General features: G+C 32.4%; 1 protein-coding gene across 1 annotated transcript in view; it reads left to right on the top strand.

The window, feature by feature from the left end:
* Positions 1-27,141, top strand: part of LOC145268402 (collagen alpha-6(VI) chain-like) — a 110,579-nt gene that overhangs the window by 9,361 nt on the left and 74,077 nt on the right. Inside the window, exons 3-9 of the mRNA XM_080123963.1 lie at positions 195-266; positions 7,738-7,800; positions 12,206-12,376; positions 15,581-15,958; positions 17,707-17,760; positions 20,773-20,943; positions 26,086-26,463. Coding sequence (XP_079980089.1) covers positions 195-266; positions 7,738-7,800; positions 12,206-12,376; positions 15,581-15,958; positions 17,707-17,760; positions 20,773-20,943; positions 26,086-26,463 — 1,287 coding nt within the window. The remainder of the gene's footprint in view (positions 1-194; positions 267-7,737; positions 7,801-12,205; positions 12,377-15,580; positions 15,959-17,706; positions 17,761-20,772; positions 20,944-26,085; positions 26,464-27,141) is intronic.

The following is a 27,141-nucleotide window of genomic DNA, read 5'->3' as shown; positions in this document are numbered from 1 at the left end:
TAATATATACATACGTTACTTTGGTTTCATCTTGCTTGAACTTAATATCAAACTAATTCAATTAATTGGATGTGTCAGTTTGGGAAATTAAGCACACTTTGAATGAGAAGCTGTAAAAACTGTAGAAATTGCCCAAATTCTAAAAACAGTTTTATTTAACTTAAAAAGAAAAAAAACTTTTTTTCTTTTTTTAGAGATTACCCCAGTCTCAACCAGCATTTTTCCCGAACAAAGCACATCGCCGTTCGAAGAACCGGGAGATGAACGTGAGTATATATTATTAAATGCGGCAGTTTTACAATCAACATATTTAATCTAAGTATATATTATTAAATGCGGCAGTTTTACAATCAACATATTTAATCTAAGTATATATTATTAAATGCGGCAGTTTTACAATCAACATATTTAATCTAAGTATATATTATTAAATGCGGCAGTTTTACAATCAACATATTTAATCTAAGTTTATATTATTAAATGCGGCAGTTTTACAATCAACATATTTAATCTAAATTTATGAAAAAAAAAGGGATTAAGCTTCTTTGTGCATGTTACTGCAACAGCGTATTACATTTTTCGGTCTCGTTCTTTTTCTTTTCAACCTTTGTTCGGATGTTTTATGTTTCTGTCTTTGTATACATTTTTTCCGGCCAAAAGCGATATCACCGGCGGAGTTTAAAAATAGCAAACGAAACAAGTAGGAGTTTCTAACCGAAATTTTTAATTTGAACGTGAAATTCATGGTTAAACAAGGTATTGCCTTACATTTGTTCGGATGTTTTATGTTTCTGTTTTTGTGTACATTTTGCCGGTCGTCAGCAACATCAGCGGTGGAGTTTAAAAAAAATAGCAGAGGGGGAAAAAGCATTTCTAACTGAAATTAGAATTTAAAACTTGAATTCACGGTTAAACGAGGAATTGTCTTTCACATGTTTGGATGTTTTATGTTTCTGTTTTGTGTACATTTTTCTGACCAAAAGCAACATCGGCAGAGGAGTTAAAAAAAAACGAACAAAGTAAGCTTTTCTAACTGAAATTATTATTATTATTATTATTATTATTATTATTATTATTATTATTATTATTATTATTATTATTATTATTATTATAATTATTATTATTATTATTATTATTATCATTATTATTATTATTATTATTATTATTATTATCATTATTATTATTATTATCATTATTATCATTATTATTATTATTATTATTATCATTATTATTATTATCATTATCATTATTATTATAATAATTATTATTATTTAAAAAAACGAAATTTACTTTATTGGTCATTACTATTATCACTAATATTATAACTAGTATAGTAGTGGTGCTGGTGGTGGTTGTGGTAGTAATTGTGGTATGTTTTTATTATTACTTTAACCGTAATGGTAGGTGTTGTTTTTTGCTGTCATTGCTATTGTTGTTTTTGCTGTTAATATTATTGCTACCGATATTAGTGTTGCCATTATCATTGTACATTTTATTTCTATTGTTGTTGGTGGTGATAATGGGAATAGTGATGGTGATGGAGGAAAAAGGTCGGGAGGGGATCTTTGACCTTGGTGGGGACCCCCCCCCCAGAGATAATGCCTCGATAAAACTCGGTGGTGGTGTAACCTTAAATTCACTAACCCCATTTATGGGAGAATGTCAAATCAAAATATTGGAAATAACGACGTGAATGAGGCTAGAACATCTTGTGATGTTCTCACGTCAGGTAGGTGTCCCACTGGTCAACAGGGTAGGTCCTGTCGTCATCATACAACTGTTCGAAATTCTGAGGATGTGGTTGGATATAGGGGGGATTGCTAGAGAGGGTACCAAGACACGAAGGGAGTTGGAACAGGAAATATAAAAAAAACACGTGGACGGATGAGGAAAGAAGAGTAGTGTGGGAATGTTTTGTAAGAAGTGGAAGTACCAAATCTGGTGGATATATCCGAAAAGTGAAGGAAGAATAGGAATGGAGAGGAGGAGGAGGAGGAGGAGGAGGAGCTAGAAGTGTCGCGAGTTTGGTATCCCAGTTCAAACAAATTAAAAATAACAACGTACTTTCAGTGATTGCAAGAGGAGAGATTGAATGGATGGTTAGGAATGAAATGAATAACGAAAGTAAAATTGATGAAACTAGTTCTGATGAAAGAACTGAGAGAATGGAAGTACAAAAGGGAAATGTAAGCGATGATGGGAGGCGAACAACTGAGGAGGAATGGAATCCTATGGTTAGGGGAAGAGTTTGAAGGATCTAAGGCAGATGAGATCATTGACTCTGAGACAATGGAGCCAATGAAAGGAGCAGATGTATGGAGAAGTGGTGATGGAGTTCGAACTGACTTCTGTAAAAAAAAGAAGTACTTCAGAAGTTAAGAGAGGTTCTTCTTAGAGACGATATCATAAAGATTCCAAGTATGAAGAGTAGTGATAGGCGGAAGGTGAAAAACGAGGTAAAATTAATTCAAGGAGTAATTCACAACATCATAAGAAAGAACATATCGATTACGGAACTTAACAGGCTTCTGTATGCAGCGTCATACGTTATTGTGAATCGGCTTGGCTTATTACAGAAGAAAAAGGGAGAAATGAAGGATAGAAGGTCACACTGGCAGAGGCGGCTTGAAGAAAGTATTAAACGGCGGCAGAAAGACATTGGTAGAATCGAAGAAATAAGAAAAGGAGTTAAACTAGGACAGAAAGCCATAGACAAGCTTGAAAAGAGGTATATATTGCTGGAAAAAAGGAACGATGAACGTTTAACAATGTTGAAATAGAAGGTCCACACGGGTGGTATGAAAATTAGGAACTTTGTTGGAAAAAGTGTTGCATTTCGGCAGAACAACCTTTTCCGGAACAATCAGTCTCAGCTGCATAAAGAATTAAATAGTAGTAAACAGGCGGGAAATAACAATATTCCAAATGCAAAAAATGCAAGGAAGTTCTGGAGTGGGATTTGGTCTGTTGAAGGGCGATATAATGAGAAGACTAGCTGGTTGGGAGAGGTCAGAGAAAGGCTATCAGAAATGCAGCAGGTGAAGAACGTTGAGATAACCATCGATGACGTTAAGGATGGAGTGATGGTCTTCTGGTTTAAACAGTTTCCATGCCTTTATCCACCTATAGCTGTTGCTCTGCAAAGGGTTGTAAAGTCGGGAGGTATCCCTGATTGGTTTGTGAAGGGAAGTACAACACTGATTAGGAAAGATCCTGCAAAAGGAACGGATGCCAATAATTATAGACCAATTACATGTCTGCCATTGATGTGGAAACTGTTGACTGGAATATTTGCGGAGAAAATTTATGAACATCTAGAGAGTAATGGTGTTTTTCCTGACGAACAAAAAGGGTGCCGGAAAGGCTCGAGAGGTGCTAAAGAGCAACTACTAATTAATAAAGTAATAATGCAGGATGCAAAGAAGAAGAAGAGGAATCTGAGCGTAGCATGGATCGATTACAGAAAGGCTTATGACATGGTTCCTCATTCATAGATACGTAAAACACTATTGATGATGAAGGTTGCTGAGAATGTGGTAGGGCTTTTGGAGACAAGTATGGCTCAATGGAAAACGGTGCTAACAGAAAACAGAAAGGAGATGGAGCAGGGTGGCATTAAACGTGGGATATTTCAAGGAGATTCATTATCGCCACTTCTTTTTGTAATGATAATGATGCCACTGAGCATCTTCTTAAAGAGAGAAAAACTGGGGCATAACTTTGGATCTGGTGACAGACGCCTCAATCATCTACTGTTTATGGATGATTTGAAAATATTCGGTAGAAATGAAAAGGAAATGGAGAGACTGGTAGAACTTCTGGGGACATACTCAGAAGACATTGGGATGGAGTTTGGGATTAATAAATGTGCGGTGCTAGGGATGAAAAGAGGAGTAAACGTTCATTCGAATGGAATAGTGCTGCCAAATGGAGAAATCACGAAAGAAATAGAATATACAGGATATAAGTATTTGGGAGTGCTGGAGGGTGTAGCCATCATGAACAGAGAAATAAAGGAAAAAGTCAGGAAGGAGTATCTTAGAAGAGTGAAACTAATGGCAAAGTCGAAACTGTATGGAGGAAACCTAATTAAAGCAGTGAATGCATGGACAGTAAGTGTTTTGAGATATAGTGCGGGAATTTGAAGGAGCAAGTGGTTATAAGTGAGGAGTGGATGCTTAAGGTTGTGGCCAATGAAGTGGAGGTATGTGAGACTAAGGCTGATTATGTGAAACGCATGGATAGAGAAAGGTCAGAGGAACTGGTTAGGAAGAAAATGCATGGAAGGTTCTTCCAGAATATAGCAGAAGTGGCTGATGAAAGATCATGGCAATGGCTTAGAGCTGGGTATCTGGCTAAGAGTACTGAAGCTTTTGTTTGTGCAGAAAAAAAGCAGGCATTATGAACACGATTGTTCAAAAAAGTGGTTCTAGGAGAGGAAGCTGCTGCAGAATGCCGGATTTGTGGTAAGACTTCAGAGTCAAGTGCGCACCTTGCAGCAGGGTGTAGTGGACTGGCTCAGAGAGAGTACCGCAAAAGACACGATCGCATGGGACTCCGGATATATTGGGAGGTGTGTAAGAGTGTTGGAGTGAAGTGTGCTGGAAAATGGTTTGAGGAGGTGCCTGATGAAGTGAGAACAAGTGAGGATGGCAAGGTAGAGGTATGGTGGAACAAAAGTGTCATAACGACCAAGCAATTGGAACATAATCGTCCGGATTTGGTCGTCATTGACAAGGTCTCAAAAAACTGGCAGATTGTAGACTTCTCAGTACTCTGGGACAGGAATGTGAAAGAGAATGAGAATGAGAAGTGGAGCAATTATGCGCCATTGGCCTTGGAGATAAGGCGTATACACGGGGTTAAAACACAAATAATCCCGGTCGTAGTTGGCACGCTAGGAGTAGTATCAAACCGTCTGGAAGGACAATTGAAAAAACTACAAATCCCCAATGTTTTAGGCGGCCTTCAAACCTCTGAAATTATAGGTACCATCAACATCCTTAGGAAAACCCTTGATCTTTGAAGCTCCTGCTTTGAAGCCGGGAAAAAGGGAAATGAACCCCATCCCTTTCCAGAGAGACGTTCATAAACGAAATCAGAATTATTACTATTATTATTATTATTATTATTATTATTATTATTATTATTATTATTGTTGTTGTTGTTGTTGTAGTAGTAGTAGTACTACTACTACTACTACTACTACTACTACTACTACTACTACTCCCGACCATTGGATATTTTTAGTTGGATTTTCTTTCTTGAACATCAGATCAATTCCTTTGACTTTAGAAATTGTCTGTCAATCTGATTAAGCCATTTATGGAGGCTTTTTTGTTATGATCCCAAACGGTTCAATTTTAATGGAGATCACCCGGACTGTCGTACAGTTCGAAGTATTGATATTATATTATTATTGTTTCATAGCTAAACTTTTTGATATTATTATTATTATTATTATTATTATTATTATTATTATTATTATTATTATTATTATTATTATTATTATTATTTATTTATTTTTAAAACATTCAAACTATACCTTAACACTTTCGCTGTTCCCAATGGGCAAACCTTTTGTAAAATTACGAAAGAATTTGTCTTGCCAATCTGATGACGCCATTTGTAGTGGCTTTTTGTTATAGTCCCAAGCTTTCCAATCACAATGGGAATCACCTTGACTTCTTTACATTTCCAGAGTCTAACTAATTCCCATTTTCGATTTTGGTATTTATTTATTTATTCTTTTTCCGTTTCTCGCACTCTGGTATCGACGAAATATGATACTACGTCAATAATTGAGCAAGCTCTCTTGTTATTATTTAGTAAAATAATATCAGGTTTGGAGTGTTCAACAACCTGATCAGTCTATAAATGTCTGATTTATGTTCATACCACTTCCCACTGTGGTCTAATGCATAGAGTTTGCATATATTCCCGTCTTGGACCTGACCGACTTTGTCGTGTCTCCATTTTTATATTGGTGTTGAACTAGCATAAGGGATTCTGATACAATATGCCCAAGTGTTTCTTCCCTTTCATTACACAATCTGCACATCGGTGATTCTACAGTTTTGTCGATGTAGTGTTTGATGGGCCTAGTGCGAGTGGCTTGTTCCTGGGCTGCCATTAATGTGCTCTCAGTAGATATTTTAAAATTTCCCTTGATCAACCAATTTCAGCTGTTATTATCTTTAAATTCAGTATTTTTAAAGAATGCGCTGTGTAGTTTCTTTCCAAATAAATTTCCCACCCTCTCTTGTAATCACTGACTATTCTTCTTCTTCTTCTTGTTATTATTATTATTATTATTATTATTATTATTATTATTATTATTATTATTATTATTATTATTATTATTATTATTATTGTTATTATTATTATTATTTAATTTAGTGTTTATTTTATATATTATGCTAATGATTTTTTAGTTGTTTACGTAGTCGATCTTGAAAGTGCTTTCTTCCAAAGCCCCCCGCCCTTGGTTAATTACAATCGAACCAATCATGTAGCTATATATTGTTTCCAGTGGAAATAGGTTCGATTTTTTTAAATTCTACATTTAACCCCATTCCTTGGAAGCTTTCTCTTAAATAACCTTCCCGCTTTTTTCTCGACTTTTCGTTAGAGAAACAATGCGCAAATTGCTTGATTTAATACAAAAATATTCTATTACAGTATCCCGTTCTTTAATTATTAATTCGTAATGGGAACTTGGAGATATGTTGAACTAATATTCGTTACGCTACGGGCCCTTATAATACAAATTATCAATTTTCATCTTAAATATTCATAAATCAAAATGTTATAATGTTCTTTTTTTTACACAGGCATCACCACATTATCAAGGCCAAGAGGCTACTCGAGGATAAGGGTTAAAGAGCGTACAGTAGAAATTGGACAATATAAGAATCTTAAGTAATGGAAATTCGGTAAATTTGTTAACTTATGTGGAACAGCTCACCAAGAACTTGTTTACGTTAGACTTGAAGACAACCATATTGTAGTCAGCCGGAAAGCAGGAAAACGGAAGACAATTTCACAGGCGTGCAGTTGTAAGAAAGAAGCTTTGTTCATGGAATCTACGTTTAGGTTTAGGCACAAATAACGAGTGGGGAATTATTGATAGTGTTTTTGTTTTGTTCTGCCCTTTTTCTAGTTTCGCAACTGTAACTTGAATCTTTATTGAACTTAAGATGCCACTAATTGATCCAATTCAATCTCTCAGATTAGGAGATAAACTACGCAACACGTACTCTTATTATTCAGTTGTTGACTATCATGAACTGATGTAAACCTTTTGCTGTCTACTATGTTTCGCGGAGAAAATATTGGAAGAAAAAAAAACCTGAATGATTTATGCCCAACTTTTATGAATTATAAAATTACATCTTAAATGCATACTTTTATTTATAAGAGAGGAACATGATTTTTCTACATCAAAAAATCGATTTTAGAAATTCATAAAATTGTTAATAAAAAATTTTTTTTGACCCTATCAATGGGATAAAACTGGACAGAAAGTTAATTTTGAATGCTAGATAACTCCAGCTTCACCCAAAAGAGCCATTCCGGACTGGTACGAAAAATAAAAATGACCTCAGTCGAGAAGAATTTTTCCGTTCCTGAGCAAGGAGCGAAAGATTAAGACCAGTATCACAACATCCATTTACTTAAACATTCATTTAATTAAAAAAACAAACAAACAAAAATCCCTTTTCTTTTTTATTTCAGAGACTACTCCTTATGTTTTTCCCGGAATAAGTACATCGGCTACTGAACAACCGAGGGAACAAAGTGAGTATGCAATATGTGTTGTTTCAAAAGCGCCATTTTTACAATCCCCATTTTAAATCTAAGTTTATGAAAAAAATGGCGCTTTTTCCTGCTATAACAAATGACTCGTCTCTCATTTTACTCCCACTCTGTCTCCATATCTCACTTTCGCTTTCTTTTTTATGGAAATATTGACCGACAGAAAGGCAGAAGGAAAGCAGTGAGAGTTCCACAACTTTACTTGGATAGAAGCTACTGGAATAGCAAGTTCTATTATAATGATGTATTAAAACACTAAATTGACGGAGATGACTAAACCAACAAGTCAAACAATCTGGAAAAAAGGAAGCAGGGAATAGATCAGACGATTCTGAGAAACACGTGCCATAATAGTATGTGTAGAAAAGATTGGGATTAGCAACATCACGTCTGTGAAAGAGAGGTTGCAGTGAAGAAAAAAGTGTGGGTCCAATCAAATTGCAGATACGTTTCTGCAATTTATCAAGAAACCTTCAAATCGGACATAGATTCACTACTCCAAATATGGCAACAGTAATAATCTGATAGTAGATTTGTAGAAATAGAGAATAACCTAGGATGTGAGAAAGTGTTTCAAGCGATAGAGAGAACAAATTTTACGAGAAGCAAAAAGTGCAATGGATTTAATATATGGACTCTAAGAAGAATTTGATGAGAAGAAAGACCAAAAAGTTTTAGAGTCGATTTCTCATCGAGAGAAAACCCATCTATATAAATCTCAGGAAGAAAAGGGACACACCTAAGAAGGATAATAAAAATGAAACCTTTTAAGTGGACAACCTTTTAAGTGGACAACCTTTTAAGTGGACAATTTCTATTCGCTCTAATTAATATGCATGTAAAACTGTTGTATTTTCGTGAAGAGAATCATTTTCAAACATGTTTAAATCTTACGTTTTTGTTAGTTGGAATATCACCGCTTATGAAGGTCTGCGCGTCACTCTAGAATAAAAGTTGAATGTTGGGACTACATGATCAGTTATGGTGGAAATAGAGTAGGAGATACATTATTGTAGAGGACGACTCAATAGGGATTTATTTACATTTAATTTGAAAGCGACCATGTCATGAATATAAGTCGGGAAGAAGATACACGGTATTATTTTCAACAGATGGACAATTCTGGGAATTAAACTCTGTCCATGTAATTTTTATTTAGTTTTAAACACCGATAGAATGTGAAGGAAGTTGTTGACGGTTGTTGAAACCAGACGAGAAGAACATTTTTCAGGGAGGGGGCATAAATTAGAGCTCAATAATGTCATAAACACGCAATGTTTCTGTGAGAAAGAAGAAGCAGAGATGGGAAATGGCCCTCAACTAATAAATTCCATGGACGGTTTTGCACCCTGTCAAGGAAGGAAAGGGTACATCCCAAATGTGTTAGCAGTACTCCATCTTAGGGCGCATTTAACTCTTGTAATTTTGCGTCAGGAGTTTACAAACTTTCTGGAGAGCTAAAGCGAATATATTATTTTCCCCATGATTTTGGCAACTGATCTGATGTAAGCATTACATTTAAAGACCTTTTGTCAGGGGTAAAGGTCAGTTCCAGAAGTTTATCGAAGAAGTATTCTTCTTCAAGACGAGTGCCGTTTATTTTATCTGGGGCCAAGTAAGTATTAAAGCGTTGGTGGTGAAAAGATAGAAGTTTGGTTTTGGATGGATTAAAGGTAATTAGCCATTTTTCTTTACTCCATTGCACAATTCGCTCAGGATCAGAAAGAGAGTAAGAAAAACCCTTATCTTTGACGACCTTAGAAATGTTGTTATTAATCGTAGGATCATCTGCATAGATGTGGACGAAGAGCGAAGAATGTCGTTGATGAAGATGAGGAAGAGAGTTAGACTAGGATGAACTCCTAAGGCACATCAACGTTAATGCTGTCTGCTTCGGATTTCTGACCATCAACGACTCCTCCTAAGGCATATCAACGTTAATACTGTCTGCTTCGGATTTCTGACCATCAACGACTCCTCCTAAGGCATATCAACGTTAATACTGTCTGCTTCGGATTTCTGACCATCAACGACTACTCCTAAGGCATATCAACGTTAATAATGTCTGCTTCGGATTTCTGACCATCAACGACTACATTAATAGATCTTTTAGAAAGCTAAGATTGTATGACGTTTCCAGTTAATCTGTAGCTGGAAATCTTACTTCTACATTGAAAGCATTACTAGGGCCGCTGCAACGAAGATAGGCTCTCTCTTTCGTGCTGGAAATTTACTTACGCCTGAAAGTATCCTGTCCCTCTACAAGGAGACTATTTGCCCATGTATGGAGTATTGTTAACACATTTGGGCTGGTGCACCCACTACTAGTCTCTCACTCATGGACAGGGTTCAAAAGATAGTTGCCAACCTGATAGGTCCTGAAATGTCATCTAGGCTTCAGACTCTCCTATCGACGAAATGTTGCATGCCCCTGCCTGTTCTAGAAGTATTTTAATGGTGGATGCTCCGACGAACTACAAGTCCTTGTATTCCATGGACGTAAATACCCCGACAAATCCCGACTTGTAACAGAACCCTACCACTACACAGTAGAGATCCCTAGATGTAAGAAGACTATTCGACTCTAATAGTTTTTTTCCTCAGAACTGCTAGACTTTGGAACGCCCTTCCGGATCCCTGCCTCCCCAATTGTACTAACATGCAGAAGTTCAAGTGTAATGTGAACAGACACCTTGCTGCGCAATTCCCTACATAACCATCCTGCAACTTATCGCCCCGATAGTAACCACCTACATCAAAGTGGCACTGTGCCTTGTTTGGGGTGAAAATGGAATTTTAAAAAAATTGCTTGATTGAACATAAAAAGATATCGTATTATTTGATTATTTGGACTACTGTTCTCATCTTGAATATTATTTTCATAATGTTTTGATTGCTGTAATCTCCAGGCTTTATTCAGGTGTACACTTCTGTCGAACTCGGGAATCTGCACAGAAATTTAATGGAACTTTTTATTTAATCCACGTGGGTAATATGCTTTCGTTTCGTCAGTTGGGTAGAAATCTTGAGTAATTAACGACTGTATTCTAAAAATTGTCTGCATTGAGGATTGAACCTGGACTTTCCAGAAGAGTGTCACGTAGAATTGATTTAACCTAGTACCTTATACGTTAGACGATGGTTCATATACTACAAATTCTTAATATTCCCCTCAAATAATCAGAAATCCAAATATTTTGTTATAATGTTCTATTCTTTCTCGTTTCGCAATTATAACTTGAACCTTCATTGAACCTTCATTGAACCTTCATTGAACCTTCATTGAACCTTCATATGCTACCAATTGAATCAATGCAATATCAGCTTGGAAGATTATTTTTAGAACATATGTACTCTTGTTATCCCGTTGTTGGTTATCATGAAATACTCTTTCTATTATAACTCCATACTACTACAGAAGAAATGAGAAACGCAGAAACGCTTAACGGCATAAAATAAAATTGATTCTTGAACCTACATCGCACAAGATTTGTAGACATTGTTTCTCATCTTGCGTAAACTTGAATATTTTTGTTGGGAGCAAAATAGCAGAAACCGCAATTAAGGTTTATTTTGTTAGTTCAAAAAATTTACTCATATAATTTTATGATTCAAAGCATGAGCAAAATAATATAAAACTAAAAAAAATGAAATACCATGATATTTGGGAGTTTAAAAACACGAATATTAAGAATAAATTGAATTAAAACACTTCGGTGTAGCTCAACAAATATAACGATTTTTATTATATAATTACATCTAAAAGATAATCACTTTATAATCAGGGCATAATTAATCGTAGTCATTATGCGACACGCCCATGTAATATTGTTATTTAGAAATTTCATTATTATCAAATATAAGGGACATAACTTTGCTGAAATTTTCTTTTTGGGAAAAGAAACAACTTTTGGATAAAAAGTTATTTCCTTATGAAATGACTTTAGATATTTAATTAATATTTTTTAAATTATGTTTATTCAATACGATACTCTGGTTCAATTAAAGTTTAAAATTCAAAATTATATATCAACAATTTTACAAACCATTATCGGTGATTGCTCAATGACAATCTTGTTTATAGTAGTTTGTGTAAAACACGCCTCCCCAGGAACGCATCCCCAACTTTTAACTCAATCTTCCTAAAAAAACGTGATCTCGTCAAAATCTTGAAAAATTTTGCCAAGTCTTGTTCCTATGAATCGATGACCCACTGCATGTTTCTGTCCCCGTGAATCTTTCTGACGGTAAGTATTGAGTTTTCATAAGTATTGTTCATTTTCCACGTTTCTTTAAAATCTCTCGCATGTTCTAACCACAGCAATAAAATTACATGCTTTTTTTTTCGAATCGTCTAAAGAAAATATACAATTCTTTTTACAACCAGTTTGCCATGGACAAGAGATCGATATCAATTTTGTATTCGATGCTGCTCTGATGGAAATACAAGAAACTATATACGTTACACGATTTATTAAAACTGTAATCTCTACTGCTGACCTGAATACTGGTAGAGTACAAGTCGGTGTCATCGCTGGGTCATGTCCAGATGTGAAATGTAAGTACGAAATATATATATATATATATATATATATATATATATATATATATATATATATATATATATATAAGTAAATTCTTGGTACAGCAAAATGGAAGGAGAAATTTCAGAGGAAACATAATTTAATTTAAATACCAAAGAAACAAAAAAAAACGGGCAGGTGGAATTATTAAAATTTCCTTAAGGCCTTATCGTCTGACCCTCTAAAAGGAAACGTCAGAATGATAAATTAAAAACTAAGAATCGAATTTAGCTTTTTCAAATCACAAATTTTAAATCCCTAGACTAGTATATATATATATATATATATATATATATATATATATATATATATATATATATATATATATATATATATATATATACTAGTTTAGGGATTTAAAATTTGTGATTTGAAAAAGCTAAATTTCAAATATAGAAAGTTACTTGTATTCAAGACAAAGAATACAGTATAATAAAATATATTTCCTTAGCCCATGAGTTTTCGATATTTATACATCTCCTCGGAGGAATATATTAGCAAATATTATAAAAGAGTTGCACCTAATTAGCTAAAAGTAATAAACATAGAAGCTGCAACTGTAAGGAAAAGGACTATATAAAAATATATATATAAAAAAGAGGAACAAAACACTTTCAATTCATGAATTTTTTCCATGATTGAAATGTTACAATTTATTTCTCCATTGAACTGTAATTTTTTATCTGATACCCATTTGACAATTCTTGCTGATTTCGTAAACGGTGGAATATATCCAAGTTTTATAGTTTCTTATCGATATATTAGTTTCTGAGTTAGGTAATAAGTTTACGGTATGCTCGTTAATTTTTTAAATTTCTTTATCCGTCGGTGACGTTAGACCTTGGACAAATACTGGCCATTTTTAAACGATGTCGCTCCATAATTCAATTATACAAAAAACACACTATGTATGACAACGACTAATAATAATAAACATAGAAAATAAAATTAAATGTTTTCAAAGTCTTTAAATCCCTTTAGCTATATAGAATAAGGGAAATTGGATATTGGTGCCGCTTTTATGTTTGCATACGCGCGTCCGCGCTCTGTTACAGTTTTACAAACTAAATAACCAAAAATACAGAAACTGAATAATATAGAAACATAACAACTTAAAATACAATAATATAGAACCTTGATAACTTAATAAAAAATAACACAGAAACTTAATAGCAAAATCAATAACATAGAAACTTAATACCTTAATAAACAATAATGTAGAAACTTTATTTAATATACAATAATGCAGAAATTTGACTTAATATACAATAATATAGAAACTTAATAACTTAAAAAAATAATATAGAAACTTTATAACTCAATATACAAAAATATTGAAACTTATCTTTATAAAAAATAATAAAGAAACTTAACTTCATTTACAATTATATAGAAACGAAATAAGTAAATAAACAATACTATAGAAACGTAATAACTTAAAAAACAATAATATAGAAATTTAATAACTTAATATAGAAGATTATAGAAACTTAACTAAAAAAAAACAATAATACAGAAAACTAATAACTTAATAAACAGTAATATAGAAACTTAATAAACAATAATATAGAAACTTAACTTAATATACAATAACACAGAAACTCAACGGAATATACAATAATATAAAAACTTAATAACTTAAAAACTATAATATAGAAATGTAATAACTAAAAAACAATATTATAGAAACTAAATAACTTAAGAAAAAAAGCTTCATACTTTAATAAAAAATAATAGAAACTTGACTTAATATACAATGATATAGAAACTTAATAATTTTAAATGCAATAATGTAGAAACTTAATAACTCAATAAAAATATTATAGAAACTTAATAACTGAATAAACCATAATATATAACCTTAACTTAATATACAGTAATATAGAAAATTAACTTCATATACAATAATATAGAAACTTAAAAACTTAAAAATAACAATAGTATAGAAACTTAACTTAATATACAATAATATACAAACTTATCTTAATATAAAATAATATAGAAACTTAATAACTTAATATACAATAATATAGAAACTTAACTTTATATACAATAATATAGAAACTTAATAACTTTAAAAACAAGATTGTAGAAACTTAAAAACTTAATAAACAATGATATAGAAACTTAATAACATAATAAACAATAATATAGAATCTTAGCTTAATATACAATACTATAGAAACTGAACTTTAATATGAATAATATAGACACTTAATAACTTAAAACACAATAATATAGAAACCTAATAACTTAATATACAATTATATAGAAACTTAATAACTTAATATACAATTATATATAAACTTAATAACTTAATATACAATTATAATGAAACTTAATAACTTAATATACAATTATATAGAAACTTAATAACTTAATATGCAATTATATAGAAACTTAATAACGTAATATATAATTATATATAAACTTAATAACTTAATATACAATTATATATAAACTTAATAACTTAATATACAATAATATACAAACTTAATAACTTAATATACAATTATATATAAACTTAATAACTTAATATACAACTATATAGAAATTTAATAACTTAATATACAATAATATAGAAACTTAACGTAATATACAATTATATAGAAACTTAACTTAAAATACAATTATATAGAAATTTAATAACTTAATATACAATAATATAGAAACTTAATATACAATAATATAGAAATTTACTAACTTAATATACAATAATGTCGAAATTGAATTACTTAATAAACGATAAATTAATGCAAGAATCGGTAAACATAACGAGAATGAAGGATAAATATTGCTTCAATATCGCAAACCTGGTTTCAATATATATAAAAAAACTCACAAGGATAACAAACGTCGCCAAGCAGAAAATCAGAAGAGGCAAGAAGAAAATATTGGAAGGAGTTAATCTGAGAATTAAAGGAAAATAAAACAACAGATCGGCACCATGCATCCTATTAAGTTGTTATCCGGAATCTCTTCTGACAGTTAAGAGTGTTTATATTTACCATATTGAGCTATTTAAGTAAATTGTTTTGTATTCATATTTGAATAGAAATTTTATTTAAAATATGAATATATCATGTTTTAATCATGTTTAAAAAAATGGTTATCTTACATATTCAATTTATTTAATAATGTTAATAATGACGAAAAATATTGTTCTTTAAATTTTCCAGGTTTCGAACTGCATCCTTACTTGAATCCTAATAATATATACTATAATTTTACAAAGTATACAACAGAAATGTCGCGGGTATTTTTTTCCAATCTCCTCTTGGATTCATTTAAACAAAAGTGGGGCGGCCGCACAAATGTTCGGAAAATTGTTGTTCTCTTCCTCAAAGGCAAATTAAGTAACCGTGAGGAAGCAATTCGGGTCGCGAATTTGGCCAAAACAAATGGAATTGAAATATTTGTTATCGACTTTGGTAGTTTAGATGATACGTCTGTCCTCGAATCCATCGCGTCTAGAAAGGCGTTTCACATTCTGCGACTAGGTGCATCCTCGCAAATGATTGAACTGGCCCATTCTCTGAAGAATGAGATATGTAAAGGTAAGTTATCATCCTTTTCTATCTAACAAGTTATTTCATTTCACATTATAATTAGTGTTTGTTACTTGGAACGGTGTCAGAGATTAATCCTATATTCGTTCCGTTATATATATATATATATATATATATATATATATATATATATATATATATATGAACAAATAGTTAATAAAACATGTTAAAAACACTTTGAAAAAGAGTTGAAAACATATTTAATTTTAAAAAGGAAACACTAGATAGGTGGATAATCCTTAATCCGCAGAGTTTCGAAGAAATAATTTCCTTCTCATCAGAGCGTAGGATTTAGAAAAATGCGGGATCGGATTTTGCTTGCAAAGTATTTGATGAAACTACAAGTAAGTCATAGATCTTACTTGATAACAAAAAGTGAAGCAGAGGGAATAGGGTGAATAAAAAAGTGATTTCATGTGAATGGATAGTCTGGTGAAGGGTAAAGTATCCAATGACGGTAAAATCCAAAAATGCAGAATCCAAGAAAGTTAGTAAAATTTCCATTCGCACAAGTAAATTCCAAGGGAATTGCGTAATTGGAAGATGACCCAAAGTAATCCAAAAGGCAGACATCCGTGGAATAATTCACAAATTGGTATGAGGAAACGGGAAGGAATTCCAATAATATTATTAAAAGAAAGATAAAATGTGCGTAAAAAAACCTGGAAACAATGTAAAACTCAACTGTCGGGGCGAGGCTTAATTAAGAAAAAAAAAAGAAGTTACTTTATAAATACTAATTCTTTAATATTTATAATATATTTTAGTTTTGCCATACTGGATCATTTTGGTAAACTTAACTATAATTCTTATATATATATATATATATATATATATATATATATATATATATATATATATATATATATATATGGTAAAACTGGTAATTAGTAAAAAAAAACCCTGATAATTAGTAAAAACCTGAAAACTGGTAAAAAGTAAAAACCTGAAAAGAAATATATAGCAATGCATATAATCGGGTGTTGAAGTGATGTGATGTATTAACAAAAATATGTGAAAAGACGAAAGTCTTGGAGGCTCTTTTTATATTCATATATCTATTTATTTACAAAACCTGCTACAAATACAAATCAATAAATAAGGAGTTTCTGTTTGAGATAACCGGATTGTGAAAGTCTATAATATGTCGAGAATAACAGTTCTTTTTCAAAGAGAAATAACCCGAAAGAATGTAGTAAAAAAGAAGCGAAAACACTACTGTTTGTCGCTCGAGTTTCGTTATTAGTTCTGATTAGCGATTCATTTCTCCGCCTTCCTGTTTAACGCTCTTATTTCGTCATTAGTTTTGTAAACGATTTATGATACCTCAATTCTTCCACCTTTAAAAAAAATTTTTTTTTTTACACGGTGGTTACAACTTATCAAGGCCAGGAAGCCACTCAGGGATAAGGGTTATTGCAAGTACAGTACGTTAGTGTGGAGATTTAATGAACTTAAGAGGGCGGTTCATTAGGAATTTGGTAACGTTGGACTTGAAGACATCCAAGTTGTAGTCAGGTGGGAAGCAAGCAGACGGAACTGGTATTTCGTCGTTAGTCCTACCTGCGATTCATAACACATTTGCCACAAATAGTTTATCTTACATCACTGAAAACCGCTGATCTCGGGGTAAAATCTGGTATTTGGAACAGCTTTGTTGTACATTCTACTTGTTGTCCTGATAACATAATATATTTTTAAGTATCGAAAAAGCAAATCTATTATTTCTCTTTCAGGGATTACAAGACCAACTACAAGAAGAGTTATTACCAAACCATTTCCACACGGACGTGAGTATATGCATACGTATGTATGTATGCATGTATGTATGTAGAAAAAAAGCTGTGACGTGTGTAGGCCTGAAATGCTGGATGCATGTAACAATTGATCTGCCATCATTATATGTATCTATGTATATATGCATGTATATATGTATGTATATTTATATATGTAAATATGTTTGTTTGTATATGTATTTATATCTATGTGTATATGTATGTATATGTGTATGTTTGTGTGTGTATGTATATACATTTATATATGTTTGTAGACATGTATGTGTATATATGCATATATGTGTTTATGTGTATGTATGCACATATATGTGTATGTATGCATGTGTGTATGTATGTATATGTATGTGTATATGTGCATGTATATGTGTATTTGTATATGTGTATATATGTGTGTATGTGTATGAATGCATATATATGTATGTTTATGCATATGTAAGTAAGTGTATGCATATATATGTGCATATGTGTACGTTTATGTATGTGTATGTGTAAGTATATGTGTGTATGTATTTGTATATGCGTGTGTATATGTGGATCTATATGTATGTATATGTGTATGTATGCATGTGGGTATGTATATGTATGTATGTGTATTATGCACTGTGTATGTATATAGATATATATGAGCGTATGTTTATAGATATGTATGTATGCGTGTATATATTTATATGTATTTATGCCAATGACAGTCTTGTGTATGTTTGCACGTGTGTATGTATGTATGTATATGTATGTGTGCGTATTATGTATTGTGTATGTTTGTATGTATGTATATATGTGTGTGATACGCATGTGTGCATGTGTATGTATGTGCACATATGTAAGTGTGCGTGCGTGTATATATACCAATGACCGTCCTCGGTGTCATGTCTGCTTGAGCATGTGAATTTGCCGGCAGAACTAAATGTCATTTTCGGGTTCATGAATTTTCAGTGTCTGAGGGAATGCCACTCGTCTGACAAGACGTTGCAATCATCATGTATGTATGTACGGCATAAATGTACGGCAATCATCATGTACGCCATAATCACGTTGATACACCAGTTCCCGTCTGATCGCCGAAGTTAAGCAACGTCGAGCCTGGCTAGTACCAGATGGGTGACCATTTGAGAATTCTAGGCGCTGTATGTACTTTCCGCTTATCTCGACATTTGCTTCCAGTCGTCTTGAACCTCCAGTTACCACTGGTATTCAACAATGTCGACTCAGGAGGGGTATGGTTGGAGATTGCGCTATTCTTGTCAAAAAATTTTTACGCGCAGACACTCTTACAGTGGATATCCATAGTCTGTCAAGACTGAACGGAACCATTATGCATGTATGTATGTATGTATGTATGTATAAGAATACAAATTTAATACTGAAAAAAAAATATTTTTACAGTCTTAAATTCTTCTTTTTCTATAACAAGCTCTATTCTCTATCTTGGTTGCATTGAGCTTTTTTATTTGGTTGGAGTTACTGTAGATATATTAATATTTATATCTACTCTAAGTTTACAGAATGTTTTGGCTTCTGAACTTAATCTTGAGTGCTTACATATATGTGTGTGTGTGTGTGTGCGCGTGTGTGTGCGTGCGTGTGCGTGTGTGTGAGTGCGTGTGTGTGTGAGTGTGTGTGTGCGCGTGTATCTCTGTGTGTATTGCCATTTAAGAGGAGCCATTTATAAATCGTAAGTTTAATCTCTCTAGTTTTAATATTTTTAAATCTACTAATCGGATTAACTATGTTGGGGAATACAAGTCATCAATACACTTCATTTCTAGACGAGTTCCTAATGGTACTTTTTGTCTTCCATGTTTTTAACTTGTTCATAATTCCGTAGGCGTGTTCAATTTCTGTTGCCCCTCTTTGAATGCGTTATGTATTTTCGTAATGGTTTTCCTTGCAGTTTCAGTATCGATGTTTTCACTTGTTTTATTTTCCCTTGCTTACTCTTAAGTGGCAATAAACCCCCTCAATACCCCAGTACTTCCCACAAGCATTCCATTTGATGATTGGATACTAACCCTCGTAATCAGAATTAGCATCTTGATTATGTGATTTGAAGCAGTTTAGGCACCCTTAGAGCCATAACGTTTTCTTACTATATTTTTGTTCCACTCTTATTTCTGTTTATCTCTGCTTAGTTGGCGACGCGATGATCTCCGCAAATTACGATTTTCCATAAAATTCATAGCTGTTTTTATTAGGAGCGTGCATTATCTGGCATTTGTTTGTCTACTTTGCTTCAATTTTCTCTTAGTTTTTTTCTAGACTTTCAGGACTGATCTTAGTTCTACAATTATCGGCATTTTTTTTTACACAGTGATCACCACTTATCAGGGCCCGGAAGCCACTCAGGGATAAGGGTTATTGCAAGTACATTACGTTAGTGTGGAGATTTGATGAAGTGTTTACTTAAGGGGGTGGCTCATTAGGAATTTGTTAACGTTGGACTTGAACACATCCAAGTTGTAGTCCGGTGGGAAGCAGGCATACAGAACAGAGTTCCACAGGCGTGCAGTTCTAAGAAAGAAGCTTTGTTCATGGAATCCACGTTTTAATTGAGTTTTAAAGAGTGGGGGAAATTTTTCACAGTTGATTCAGCTAGACGGGTGTTTCTCGTGAAAGATTGGTGAGGGAGGACCAGAGATTGGAGTTCAGACGAGCACCTGCCATGGAAATAACGATAAAACAAGGATAGGCTCGCAACGTCTCTTCTGTGGGAGAGAGGTTGCATGGTAGAGAAAAGGGCATCCCCCACTAAGCCACGAAGTGTATTTTGTACTCTGTCAAGGCAGAATAGGCTGTTTTTAGCAGCTTCTGCCCAGATATGGCAACAGTATTCCATCCTTGGACGTACTTGGCTTTTATATAGATAGAGAATTGCATCAGTAGTGAGATATCTTCTGGCTTTTATACTGCAATCTATTTCATATTCCATATTCTTGTTTAGGTTTCCGCCACAAACATAATTTTTTTAATTACTTAAAATAAATGTACATTTCTTTTGTTTACAACCAGCCTGCGGTGGGCATGATATTGATATCAATTTTGCATTTGATGCTGCTTTGATGGGAACAACGGGAACTGAGCATATCACACAATTCATCGAAAATGTCATTTCAGCTGAATACTTTTACAGTAATAATCTACAAGTTGGTGTCATTACTGGGGTATGTGCGGACAGGAAAAGTAAGTACCAACTTCTGTAAATTTGTATTTGTATTATCTAACCTCATTTCTATAAATGCATACTGTTGTTCATCGTCCAACTCCTACCAAAAAGAAAGCGAGTGTTTACATCATTCCTGAAGATTATTGCTATACAAACAAGATAACAAGCAATAATAAGTAATATTGTTTTAAGTTCAATGTAAACAAATTCTTGTTTAGTTGCCCTCTTTTTGTGCAATTTCAACCATCGTTACAAATAAACATGGCCGTACACTGGACTCATTAAGTCTTATCTGATATTGGCCTTTTACTTTGATAAATGGTGACATTTTACTAAAATAAATCTATCAAATTTCATAGGAATAGGAGGTGTTAATCAAGTCCATCCCCACTAACTATAATATTGCCGTTAATAAATTTCATGATAAATAATCCCATTCGAAAAGTTAATTCTATTTCAAAAGCGAGTGTTTACATGCAGTTTTGAGTTTTTGAGTCATGAATGTCTATACTGTTTTGATTGTTCGGACAATTATTCTCATTTTCGGTGTTATTGGCACAATGTTTCCGTCGTCAGAAGGCCGTAGGTTTCAACGACCGAAACGTTGTGCCAATACCACACAAGATGAAAATAATTGTTCGAACAATAATAAAAATATGAATACACATTTCGTATTTAAATATATCTTATGGATAACTAAATATTGAAATTATGCCAGTTGTAATGCCTATATATTTAGAAAGCCACAATTCTATCATGCATGGAGTCTTGTTGTCACATATGAGTCGGTTCCCCTACAAATAGTCTCTTTTTACTCATATACAGTGTCCGAAGAAAAATCTCAAATCGAATAGGTCCCCCAATATCAACCAAGCTTCAACCGCTGCTCCATAATCACAATGTCGCATCCCTGTGCCTATTTTACAATTACTTTAATAGAAAATGCTATGATGATGCACCCCCTCCATGTACATACTTCCGGATAACTGGACAAGCATCCAAATCCCACTCTTTCACTTTTGCAGTTCCTAAATGGTGGCAAATCTTTTAATCTAATAATTTTTTCCTTTGAACTTATAGACTTTCAATTCTCTCTCTCTCTCTCTCTCTCTTTCCTGCTTTCCTGACTCTACTAACATGTTAAAGGTTAAATGTAAGGTGGACGTATATCTCGCTGCTCAACTCCCAACAGTCCTCACCATCCCAATTAGTAGCTCTTTATGTTCGACATTATACTTTTCGGGGAGGGGGAGGAAAAAGTTGAAATAACCAAATAAATACATTGCAAGATTTGTCCCAGTTCGAAATATTAGAGAATAAGGAATATTACATCAAGAGAAACGAATGAATTCGCATCAGATGAAATGAAATATTTATTTGAATTATTTTTATTGTTCAGCTTATTATTGTTATATTGGGTGTTATTTGCACAACGTTTCGATCGTTGAAATCTACGACCTCCGTCGAGTGTAAAATCTATGTTTTTTTTTTCAACTAAGGAAAAGAGGTTAGCTCTGTATTGCAAGGAATCGGACCATGGATTTGAGGGTGTATCCATAAATTATAAAAAAAAAATGGCCTTTCTTTTTTCTTAGAGTCGCATCCCTTGCACCGTGTTTTATAAAAAAAAAATAAAAAACGAAAACATGCGCGGGATGTCTATCCACGGTTCGTAAAACATTTTGTCACTATTAATACTGAGAATTAATGAATTAAGGATTCATTTAAAAATTGAATCAAAAGTGACATCTGAAAATTTACCTTTGTTTGTAATTTACAGACACACCTTCAAATCCACGGTCCGATTTCTTATAATACAGAGCTGACCCTTTTTCCTTAGTTGAACCCCCCCTCCAAAAACACAAAAAACAAAAACAAAAAAAAACATGGAGTTTACATCCAACGAAGGTTGTAGGTTTCAACGACCGAAACGAAACACCCAAGATGAGAATAATTGTCGAACAATCAAATCAATACAAACGATGTCTTTCTTTTCCCTTTTCTTTTATTATACGATTTCGCTCCACTTCTGACTATTCTAAATTCCATTCTTTAACATCTTGTCCAATAATTTCCTCCCGGTTTTCCTTGGCCAGTCAACTATCATGCATTTAGGACAGTAATGTTTAAACAACAGTTTATTCAGAAGGATGATTGTTTCATATAACAGCACAATCGGTTCATCCCTATATTTGATTCAGTGTAGGGGGAGTACGTTGAACCAGCATATCCCAGAAAGACAATTTATAAGCCAGGTACAACTCAAGTCAAATTCAGGGAATTTTAGTATGCAGTAAATAATTGTAACCAAATATAAGGTAGTGTTGGATATGTATGAAAATAAAACAAATAAGTGTATGAGGTATAGCGTATCATTTAACTATACATAGAGTACCTGACTAGTGAAATAATAATCGAGTCTAATCTCAAATAGCTCGTGGAAATACAAAAACATACAAAAAATTACACACACATGCATTTTCAACTTAACATGAACGAAGCAAATTCTCGAAATACAAACACATCTGTAATCAATTCGTAAGCGACTTTGTATTTCGTATTTGGTAGATTACGATGATAGGAATCGATAAAAAATGTCTTATTTACTAATGCGAGAAAAAAAATATTTAACACAATTCACAATGTTTCAAAAAATACTCCTAAAATAGAAGACGATTTTAATTAACAAGCCGATATATTAGAATTATCTGCCTCGAATATAAGTGATAAGTTATTTTCTCTAATCAAATATATCTATTTTCTACAATGATCCCTATATATATATATATATATATATATATATATATATATATATATATATATATATATATATATGCATATATATGTATGTATATATATGTATGTATATATATATATATATATAGGAAATTTATTGCATATATATGTATGTATATATATATATATGTATATATATATATATGTATATGTCAGGTCATGTCATATGCTACTGGTACCATGTAACCCAGTACTACCTGCCTCATGGTCGCGTCACACTTCAGACTTGTTTGGTGAGGAGGGTGGCTAGTCGCCCTGAAGGATTAAAGACAAGACCTTCCAAAAGGCGAATGAACCCTTTTTCGGGGTCAACGGCCAACTAGCACCGTGTGTGTTTGTGTGTATGTATGTATGTGTTGGGGTGAAGAGGGCTCCCTAATCTGTGGTGAAGACAACCTGTATAGGAGAAGCAAATCTCTTATTAAAAAAACATAATGCGGGAGACCAGTACCCGCATTAAGCTGGTCTGCAGTTTAACTTGTTGCTGGCTATCTTGCTCTTGCTTGTTGCTGGATCTCAACATTTTAAACCGAGAGAGAGACTTAGCTGTCGTACAAAGCTAGGACTCTGTAACATCATCTGTGTATAGATACTCCCTCAGACATTTGTCTATTAAAGTGGTCCTGTGGCGATGGAAGTCGTTTTGGGCTCGTAGACTTTAAAGTGTCTGAGGGACTGGCATTCGTCTTACAAGACGTTGCAATCATTATATATATACATGTATATATGTTTATATACATATATATATATGTATATGTATACATACATATGTATATGCATATATATACATACATATATATGCATATATATACATTTATATATATGCATATATATATGAACATATATGCATATATATGCATACATAGGCGTTTCAGTGGATTCTTGCCTAAAAAGTACACATTAAAGCATTTGTAATGGTTGTTCATCATTATGGATAAGTGTAGATTTCCCTTCATGGATCTCTTATTGCATTGAGATAAGGTTAGACATTGACTGGACTATATCATGACGCTCTCGATATATCTCGGAAACAGAGAGGGAGAGCTCTTGAATGTTATCCCGAAAATCATTTTAATTACAATTCTTACCAAGTCTTAAGAGAATACATAATTATCTGGGAAAAATGAAGAGGTTATAATTTATCGAAAGAAATGAACTGATCTTTCTGATAATTTTTTTTTGGGTGGGAATCAGCAGTTGGTCAGAATGCACCCGTTTTGGGTATTCAAGAAGGAAACTGTTATTAATATTTTTATGTCTGTTCATGAATAATAATAATAATAATAATAATAATAATAATAATAATAATAATAATAATAATAATAATAATAATAATGATGATGATGATAATAATAATAATAATAGCAAGAATGTAAACAAGTTATAATAATATTGATAGTAATAATAACATCAATAGCAACAATAATAGTAATGATTGTTTAATAATTACTTTTATAATGATACTAATGATTATAATGATGATAATAATAATATTAATAATAATAATAATAATAATAATGATAATAATAATGGCAATAATAATAGCAAGAATGTAAACAAGTTATAATAATATTGACAGTAATGATAATATTAATAGCAACAATAATAGTAATGATTCTATTAGTAATAATAGAAATGATAATAATAATGCTAATAATGATGATTATGTTAAGGTAATAATTACTGTTATAATGATACGAATGATTATAATGATGATGATGATGATGATAATAATAATAATAATAATAATGTGATACTATCGATAATGATCATAATAATGATGCTAATAACGATGGTAACAATGATAATGATAATAATGAAACACCTATCATAAATCACCTAGGACTAAACGCCAACACTATCAATGGAAAGTACACTAAATATCATTACAGTTAAAAGAAAGTAAAACAAAATTTTAATTCATATGCATATGATTCTCCAGCAGTACTCTTAAATCCCCTAGAATTAATCAACTAAACAATCAAATATGAAAAAACACTTAAAAATAATTACAGTTTAAAAGATGGCCAAACAAAACTCCTGTTGATAGTTACCCAGCAGCAATCATAAAACACTTCCTTCTCTAACAAATTACCCAGGACTAAGCAACAAAACGCTCAATAGCAAGAACATGTATATGGCTCCCCAGCAGCACTCATGGTATAAGTTTTTCTCATAATTTAGCTTGAACTAAGCTTTGAGACCAGAAAATACATCCTGCAGTTACATTATTTTTCAAAATATTAATTCACAGATTCATTTGTGGTATGTTTATTTGCATTCATGTTTTTAAAGCGAGGATATCTTACACATTCATTCGTACTCTCTATCACTGTTAATATCAAGGAAACACTTTTTTTCAGGTTTCTCTCTAAACCGTTACAGGGATCGTCAACAGATTTCAGCTCATCTTGCCTCCTATCGGACGGAAATGTCTTTTTCATTGGTCAATGATCTTCTATTAAACACATTTGAACCGAGCTATGGCGGGCGTAAAAATGCCCGTAAAGTTGCTGTTCTCTTCGTCAAAGGAAAATTTAGCAACCCGGACTGGGTAATAAAGCAAGCGGAATTTGCCAAAAGAAGAGGAATTGAAATATTTGTTATCGACGTCGCTAGTTTAAACCATAAGAGTTTCCTTGAATTTATCGCATCTGGAAGAAAGTCGCATATTGTGCGAATAGTCGATACAAGTAAATTGATTGAAACGGATCCTGCGCTTGCATATATGATATGTAATGGTAAGTTATAACATGTTTATTATTATAATTATCATTATTATAATTATCATTATTATCATTATCATTATTATTATTATGATATTATTACCATTATTACTATCATTGTTTTATCATTATTATCATCATCATTATTATTATGATTTTTATGATTATTATTATCATTATATATTTTCTTCTTCTTATTATTATTATTATTTTTATCATTATTTTATTATTATTACTTTTATAATCATTATTATCATTATCATTCACAGATTCATGTGAATGATAATGATATCGTTATTATCATTCATATTATTTATTATCATTACCTTTAATTATTATTTTTATTTTAGTTAATTATTATAATTATTTTTCATTTTAGTTTATTATAATTATTATTATGAAATTTGATCTATATGTTAATAGGTTAGCGTGTGTGTTATTTATTTTCTATCTCACGTTTACATCCGAATGACTATTCTATTATTGCTATGGACTTCCATTTCCTGTAAAATATAATTTTACCAAGAAAATACGATAAGTTTTAGTTTCGGTTTTGATTATAGCTGATGGCACTCAAGTCATTTATGTTTTTATAAATAATTTTACCAAGACTTCTCCATACTTTTTTATGAATAATTTTACTAAGAATTCTCTATAAGTTTTGGTTTCGGTTACAAAGGACATTATATAGTT

Source organism: Euprymna scolopes, chromosome 43, assembly GCF_053919585.1.
Source record: "Euprymna scolopes isolate OS-2025 chromosome 43, ASM5391958v1, whole genome shotgun sequence".
NCBI classification, from domain to species: Eukaryota; Metazoa; Mollusca; class Cephalopoda; order Sepiida; family Sepiolidae; genus Euprymna; species Euprymna scolopes.
The sequence above is the reverse complement of the archived record's forward strand: the minus strand, read 5'-3'. Positions and strand labels throughout refer to the sequence as shown.